Below are 7,957 nucleotides of genomic sequence, written 5' to 3' on the forward strand. Positions count from 1 at the left end.
TGTAAAATTGCTCGGCGCATGTGGACACCGGTGCAAGACTCACAAAATTACACAACATATTAATTATACACCACGTTTCAGAGCTGCTAACGCCGTTGTGGGTCTTTCGGTTGCCCTCTGCATTGGAACGTATGGCATCATGGCGGATTGGGTGTATCGCGGTTATGTGGATTTGTGGTATGGCGTGTATCACATTCGTGATGATGATAATGATGATGCGTGTGGATAAATAAATATAAATAAATATAAATATAAATATAAATATAAATATAAATATAAATATAAATATAAATATAAATATAAATATAAATATAAATATAAATATAAATAAATAAATAAATATATATATATATATATACTTGTGCCTAATGCCAACGGGGTCAAGTTTATTTTAAATGTACCTCATGGCAGTTTTGTTGTGTTACTGAAGGCATATATTTATTTACATGCCATTAAGCTTCTGAAGCGCGTTTGTCATATTATACGCCACTGGACGGTGCCCCACTTCGTGCAACATTATATGGTGTTCCTTCACTTTGTTATGATTAGACTCGTTGGCGTTCTTTTACCTTCTCTCGTTTTTTTTTCTCACCCTATACTCCATTAAAGGTGGTGTTACTCCAATATAGAGGGAGGGGGGAAGTTGCCGTTTGTTTGTTTGTTGCTTTCTTCTTTCTCATTGTGTTTCCTTTTTCTTTTTTTTTGTCTGAAAAAAAAGAAGAAACCAATACCGCTTATTCGTTTTGTGCCCTCTTGTTATTTTTATTGTTTGCCATTATTATTATTATTACTTTCTTTTGGTGGTGTTGTGTCTCAACGTTGGAAGCAAAACGAGCAAAGCGGAAAGGCTTTGCGCATTTCAAAAATGTCCAGTCGGTGCTCCTCACGGGGAAGCAGTTGTCAAATTGTTGAGGACGTAACGGTTGTGCGCCGCCGGCGGGTTTCACTGAGTTCCACCGATTCTGAACCATTCGTTAAGCGTGTGAGAACTGAAGCGTCTCCTACTGGAGCTTCAGTTTATGAAGCCGATGATGCCGACAGCATTTCATCTGGTGATGGGCGCTGCGGTGGGAATCGCGCGTGTCCACCACCTTTTGTGGGATTAAACGACACGGCGGAGCCTCCGGAAGAGGCAGTTAATTTGTACGGTAAAAATGGGGAGCCGCTATATGAAATTCCGTTGGAATGCATTTCGGGTGTTCATGTGGCTGTTGTAACGGCTCTTTTCCCGCACCGCCCAGGCAGTAGAGTTTCCACTTCCACTTCTACTTGTGGTGCTGCTGTCGCTGCCACTGCCAGCACTGGCGTTAAATTTCATAGTTGTCACGGTATTAGCAACACCACCGAAGGCAACATTTACCATAATAGTAGTGATAAGAACTACAGCAATAATAATAATAATAATAATATTAATAGTAATAATAATAATAATAACCGCATTACTAACAAGGATATCGAAAGCAGCGTCACTACTGTTTCTAGTGGAAATAGTAACAACAGCTGGTGCATGGTGGTTGCCGATAGCGTGCCCGGTATTTTTGTGCTGGACTGTGGCACACGTGTTTGTCTTCCCGATGGCGCGGTTGTTGGAGTTGTTACTGCGGTTATGGGTCCCGTGAATGCGTGCGTCTACGCGATTTTATGCAACGGTGACGTCTTTTCCCGCCTGCATGCGAGCGGTCGACTGGAAGCAGGTACGGGACTTCATTATGATTTGGGGGCTCAGCACATTATTTCCAATCCAGCAGAACAATGTGACACCACCCGAGGGACGGATGCGAGTTATGTAAACGATGAAGAGCTGCCGTTTAATGCAAGACCCGACTTTTCTGATGACGAGGAGGAGCGGCGGTGGAAGATGGAACGACGTGCCAAAAAGGCAGAAGGTCACTTCCCACCATCAGTGAGCGATGATGATCTTAGCGAGGATGAACGGGTTGAGGTGGATTGGGTTAAGCTTGCTGAAGTTGAAGACTATTTGCAGGGGATCCGTGACGCACCTGCCGTACACAATAACAGTTTTTGTGCTGGGAATGCGGTCGGAAATGGTTTCTGCCCCGTTTCTGTTCGTGTCGGGGTGGAGGGAAAACCACCAGAGGTGAAGCAAGTTTCCAACACCGTGCGCGTGGTGGTTCCTTCTTGGATTGCGAGGTGAGTTGTTTCCATATTCGTGTGTGCTGGGTAAAAGGTTATTTTTTATTTCCCCTCCTTACCAACGTGGTATAAATGGAATCTGGTGTGTGCGTATGTGTGTGTATGTGTGTGTTCATGGATTCATGATGTCGTGTGATCTGTGGTATGCTGCGTTGAGGAAAGGACGTAACATGCTCTCGAATTATATGATGCGCTCCATGCAAAGAGCACAGAGTGCAACGTAGCTGTGGAAGCTCACATGATGTCGGCTGTGTGTTGGTTTTGGGTTAAATTGTTGTTTCAACTTTTTGTTGTTGTGGCGAATCATTGGGGGAAATATGCCGGGAAATGACGTTACAACTCCTTCAGTTGTAGGCAAGTTATGTGTAGTGCGTTATGCAGATACTGACGCCGTTTATGTCTGTGCAAAAAAAAAAAGAACTTTACCAGCGTGCACAGCCTCTCGTTTCCATGATCTCCTTCACACCTGCGGCGCTGTGGTATTTCCACCTTTTTGTGTTGTCGTGTTTGTTTATCGTGCCTGCGTTTACGTGCCGCCGTCTAATGAATATGTTGGTGTTTCCTCACTCCAGAGGGCCGATGGGGCTCATTCCAGTACCAGTGTGATCTATCTGTAATTTTTTCATTTTTTTTTTGCATGCGGGACTCGGGGTGAAGATGTGATTGACAGCGTTGTCTTCCGTCTCTTTTGGGTTAGTTTTATGAGCGGTTCAACTTAGTTGCTTATGATGGCACCTTTTCTCTCAATTTTTTTCTCATTTTTTCAAACATACCTGAAAAAAAATAAATAAAATGAAATGAAAGATAGGATTATTTTTTTTTAAAGAAAAAGGATGTTCCAACGCCGGTTAGTGCTGTGCAGTCGGCTGGTGTTTGCTGCGAGTGACTGCTGTCTCAATCGCGCCACATCATTTCAACCCTTTTCACAGCGGGACGAGGAAGATTTAATTCGTGTAGTGAAGACGAAACCTCGCCATGTACTGAAGCATGTCCGTCAGCAAGTTTGGCGCTCACGGAAGCGCGAATTGCACTTCCGTAACACCGTCACACATTTGATGATTGTGCTGCAGGAGTTCCTTCGCAAGCAGATGATTGACCCCGCGAATGCCTCACAAATAATGGAGGGTATCATGGAGGAATGCGTAAAGTACTCTCAACACGATATGGCACATCTCCTTTTCCGAGCCTTCCTGCGATTCCGCAAATACGGCTGCGTCATTACAGTGGATGCGCTGCGGCATTTATTTGAGTCGTATAAGGAGAATGACAGCAGTGATTTGATGCTTCAACTAGCAAATGAGATGCGAGGGGATCCAGCGTTGCGGGCCTTATGCGTAGCGGCATATCTTTTTGCTAATCACTTGGAGGAGGCGGAGACGCTGCAAGAGGGACTGGCATTTAGCGATCTGACAAGGGACGATATTATTGCTCTTATCGAAGGGTACGACAAACTTAACAAGACGGAAAAAATTATGGACGTGCTGAAGAATGTTACGGAAATAACGAAAAATGACGGCGGTGCCAAGTCCGTCCGTTTGGAGCCGGATGATTTAGATGCCATATTTCGCTCTTTCTTCCGCGTTTTCCACAGGCGAGATGATGACACCGCCTTCACCGAAGTGTTCCAAGCGGCGTTTAGGGGGTCCGTTAAGTTGGATTCACAAACTTTTGCCATCATACTCCGGCAACGAATGCGACATGTGACGTGCATGGAGGAAATAACTGCTGTGGAGCAGGAACTGCAGGAGTTCGGGTACACGCCAGATGTGACGGGGAATTCCATACTAATCTCCGCCTACGCTCGCCTCGTGCACTTTGGAGACCGTGGAAGTGAGGAATTGATGTTAGCGAAGGTGGACACTCTTCTTTCATCTATCGAGTCGCGGCTGCGGCAGGGTGATCCCGACATGGACGTGAGCGCAGCACACATTAGGGCGGTAATTCGTGGTTATGGCGCTGCGGGACGGCCCGAGTCTATCAAAAGTGCTTGGGCCCGTATGCAGTGCAAGGGCTTAAGTGACGATATTCGTGTGTATAATGAGTTGTTCAAGTGGTTCGCGCTCATGGGAAGCGTGAAGGATGTCATGGGTTTAAAGGAAGAAATGGATGCGGCAGGTCTGCACGCGGATTCTCAAACCTACACATGGATTCTTCGGGCTCTCGGGAAGTACTACCCGAGGCACGTGGAAAAGTTGTACGATGAAATGACCACACGCCATGTGCGACCCGATACTCAACTTTACACAACGCTCATCGGGATCTTTGGTGACGTTGGGGACATGGCGCGTGTGGAGGCAATCACACAAGAGATGATGCGACGTGAGGAGGCTGGCACGTTACAGCTCACGCCCGTTACCTTTGCTGTGCTAATACGCGTACATGCTGCTGATTTAGCCAAGGCGGAGGAGATATACAGGGAATCGAAGAAGCGTGCCATGAACGACCATCCACATGTGCAGACGAGTATGCTCCACGTGTATGCGAACCATGGGGAAGGGTCGGAGGGACTGGATAGTTTTCTCAAGGAGATTCCCACATGGACAACGGACGTGTATAACGTATTACTGAACAAGTATGGGAAGGCGTGCGATCGTGAGAAGGTGGAAGAATTGGTTAGGCAGATGAAGGAGAAGGATGTTGCAATGAATGACGTTACGTTCGGCACCCTCATCACTGCGTACGCGCGGTGGGGGAACGGGGAAAAGGTGCGTGAAATGATTCAGTTGCTGAAGGAGCACGAGGGTGAAGTGTCGGCCACCTTTTATTCCGTGCTTGCCTCTTCGCTAAGCAGAATGGGTGACATGGAGGGTGTGAGTAACGCCTGGGATGATTTGATTGCATCAAAACTTTTTCCCGATACGGAGGTATACAATCAGTTCCTGTTGTTGTACAGCCGCCAGCATAACGCTGGAAAGATGCAGGCTGTGCTCAACAACATGATGAAGCACGTGCCACCAAACCCTGTGACGGCGACGACCATTCTCGACATGCTGGGGAAATCTGGCCGCGTGGCGGAGATGGAATCCCTTTTTGAGGACATGAAATCATCTGCGGACACGATGCCGACAGCAGTGACGTATCACCAGATGATGAACACATATGCGAAAACGGGAGATATCGTGAAAATGGAGAAGCTTCACGCAGAGTACGTGGAGAAGGGTCACAACAATAACGCCGTAACATACAACATACTTGCGGACGGGTATGGGCGGGCGCGACGCTTGGAACAAATGGAGGAAGTGTTCCAGCAGAGGCGAAAGGCGGAAGTCCCCATGGATGATCTCGGCTACTGCATCATGGTGGCGGCGTATGGGAGGCTACGCGTGAAGAAAGAGGTGTTGCGTTTGTATGCTGATGTGTCATCGACAGCAAACAGTCACCTTTTCACACGGAAGGTAACGTGGGCGTTTATTGACGCCTTCTGTCGTTGTAGCGCACCGGAGGAAATGGAGAAGTGTGTAGAGGTATTGAAGAAGTCGAATGAAGGCAATGTATTGAGTGGAGGTGATATCCTGGCTCTCATTCCATACTATTGCCGGCTGGGGGACATGAATCGCGTCGAGAAGCTTCGGTTACAGGCTGAAGAGCTGAAGGCGGAGATGTCGTACTCCGCCTTGAATGCGATGGCGCGGGGTTATGCGAAGAACGGCCAGTTTGAGAAGACTGTGGAGACTCTTCATTTGCTGCGCGATAGGAATTGGGTTCCAGATGCATCAACGGCGCTCTTTCTTTCTGGTGCTTTCCTGAAGGCTGGGTTGCATGAGCAGGCGCAGCAAATTGTTCAGTGGCGGCGGCAGTACGCAAAGCACGCAGGAGAGGAGATGGCTGCCGGTGCGGATGTTTAGGAACGTGTCGGTAATGCGCCATACGGTAAGGCGGATGCGCGTGTGAGAGGCCACTTTGCCATATTTTTGTGTGGTTTGGTAGTCTCAGCGCCGTTTCCGCCTGACGATGGTGATGCGTTGATGCGGTTGACGTTATTATTACTATTTTATTTTTTTGCGGGGGGGGGAGGGTTCGTTCCCCTTAATTTTAGTTTTACCTACCCGTGTCCGTTTCTTTTGCGTATTTTCGTCGCATACATGCATATATATATATATGTATATTCTTCCCTTTTGCTTTTTTTTCGACGTTTTAGGTTCATTGTGTTAGTTATGTGCATGTGGGTGCTGTCCGCCTCATGGTGATGCGTTGAAGCCAGTACCTTGCCGTGATATTGCAAGTGTGACCGCTGTTAGTGACACTGTTGTTAATCCATTATTACTATATTATTATTGTTATTATTATTGTTAGGGTCACTTGGGTACGTGCGTGCGTGTGTTTGTGTGTGTGTGTGTGTGTGTAGCGAGACTGTGGGTTGCAGGGCCGAACATTATTTTTATTATTATATTGAAAGCAAAACAAGTGGTTGCATGTGTGACTACGGTAAGATAACGTTCAAGCGACGCCTCCGTTATTGCGGCTGCCCTGCGGAAGTCCTGTCAGCAGATGAATGCCACTGTTTCTTTCAAGGCGCGTTTAGTTGCGGTTGTTATGGACCTGAGCCGCCGTGTTGCGCGCACTCGCTGGAGGGCGTAAGTGTTCGCACGTGCATTTGTGTGTACCGTTACCTTCCTATGTGGGTTCCTGCCATATTTCTTTTCTCATCTCATCTCATCTCATTGCATGTAATCATGTAGCCATTCATTCATTTATTCATCCGTCTGTTATTCCCATCATTTTCATTATCTTCCTTTTATACGGAGTCCATGGAGGGGTGCTTAAAGTTGTTGCTTCCGGGCTCTGTGTTATTTGCAGCTGAGTTAAACGCCCATTAAATTAGCTGGGACTAGTCCGGCTCGGATGCTGTAATTGCAATTCTTTCCTTTATCATGATGTTAACAAGAATATGATAGAGGACACAAGTTCTGTGTTTTTTTTCTCTCCTATAAAGCAACTGTAACGTCTGCGCGTCTGTTTTTTCCCCCTCCCCGTGTCGCTCTGCGCTGCATTTTATCTGTCGCTGTTTTTTTCCGTTGTTGTTATGTTCGTGGGTCTGCCCTGGGGTTTGCGGAATTGTTGAGGTAAGAGGTAAACAAGACCAAAGCGAAGGGCGTGCTACTTCAGAGAAATCAAATGGAAATTCCCATAAATGTGTCGGAAAGTGTTTTGGTAGACGATGATGAGGAACAATGTTTAAAAAATCTTTCGTGGGGTGCACGCCTCAGGTGGTATCTTCTTTGCACCGCGCTCGGCTTCTTTTGCAGCGCTATGGGATATGTTGCGCTTTCCTTCGGTGTTTATTGGAAGTACTCGGTGTTAAACACACTCGGCTCTTTGATTTCGCTGGGCGGTAGTTTCATACTGAAGGGACCCCGCGCCCAATTGCGATATATGTTTGATGATTACCGTCGTGCCGCCTCTGCTGTTTACATTACTTCCCTCATTCTTAGCTTGGTGGTTGCCATTTATTTCAAGAGCTTCTTCTTGTGTTTGCTCTGTGGGATTGTTCAATACGTGGCACTTATTTGGTACTCGCTGTCATTTGTTCCATACGGACAGGAAGCCGTTGCATCGTGTATTCGACGCGTCACAGGTCTTTGAGTTTGCGAAGTCATGCAAACGCGGTGAGAGAAGGTGATGGAATTGTACTGGTGGTGGCGAAGTGTGAGCGTGTCTCGTAACGTAAGACGTGTATTTCATGTTAAAGGAATAAATCTGTTTGGGATCTCGTGTTGGCGGGAAAATGGAGCGCAACGGTAGGGGAGAGGTATCGCCGGCTTGTATGCGTATATATAAATATATATATATATATATATATGTA

General features: G+C 46.8%; 3 protein-coding genes across 3 annotated transcripts, besides 8 other annotated features; all 3 read left to right on the top strand.

The window, feature by feature from the left end:
- Positions 1-7,957: part of a sequence feature (sequence corresponds to BAC RPCI93-10C8) that runs on past both edges of the window.
- Positions 226-358: a microsatellite.
- Tb927.2.3160 (hypothetical protein, conserved) lies at positions 866-2,155 on the top strand (the record flags this gene model as incomplete). Its single annotated transcript, XM_946486.1, has 1 exon — positions 866-2,155. The coding sequence occupies one exon, from the start codon at positions 866-868 to the stop codon at positions 2,153-2,155; it is 1,290 nt and encodes a 429-aa protein (XP_951579.1).
- Positions 1,362-1,434: a microsatellite.
- Positions 2,237-2,266: a microsatellite.
- On the top strand, positions 2,988-5,999 carry Tb927.2.3180 (hypothetical protein, conserved; the record flags this gene model as incomplete). Its single annotated transcript, XM_946487.1, has 1 exon — positions 2,988-5,999. One exon carries the CDS (start codon positions 2,988-2,990, stop codon positions 5,997-5,999), a length of 3,012 nt encoding a protein of 1,003 aa, XP_951580.1.
- Positions 6,411-6,446: a microsatellite.
- Positions 6,462-6,497: a microsatellite.
- Positions 6,796-6,816: a microsatellite.
- Positions 7,270-7,737, top strand: Tb927.2.3190 (hypothetical protein, conserved; the record flags this gene model as incomplete). The annotated part of the gene is made up of 1 exon (XM_946488.1): positions 7,270-7,737. The coding sequence occupies one exon, from the start codon at positions 7,270-7,272 to the stop codon at positions 7,735-7,737; it is 468 nt and encodes a 155-aa protein (XP_951581.1).
- Positions 7,924-7,957: a microsatellite.

The sequence above is a fragment of the Trypanosoma brucei genome, chromosome 2 (assembly GCF_000002445.2).
Source record: "Trypanosoma brucei brucei TREU927 chromosome 2, complete sequence".
Classification (NCBI taxonomy): domain Eukaryota; phylum Euglenozoa; class Kinetoplastea; order Trypanosomatida; family Trypanosomatidae; genus Trypanosoma; species Trypanosoma brucei.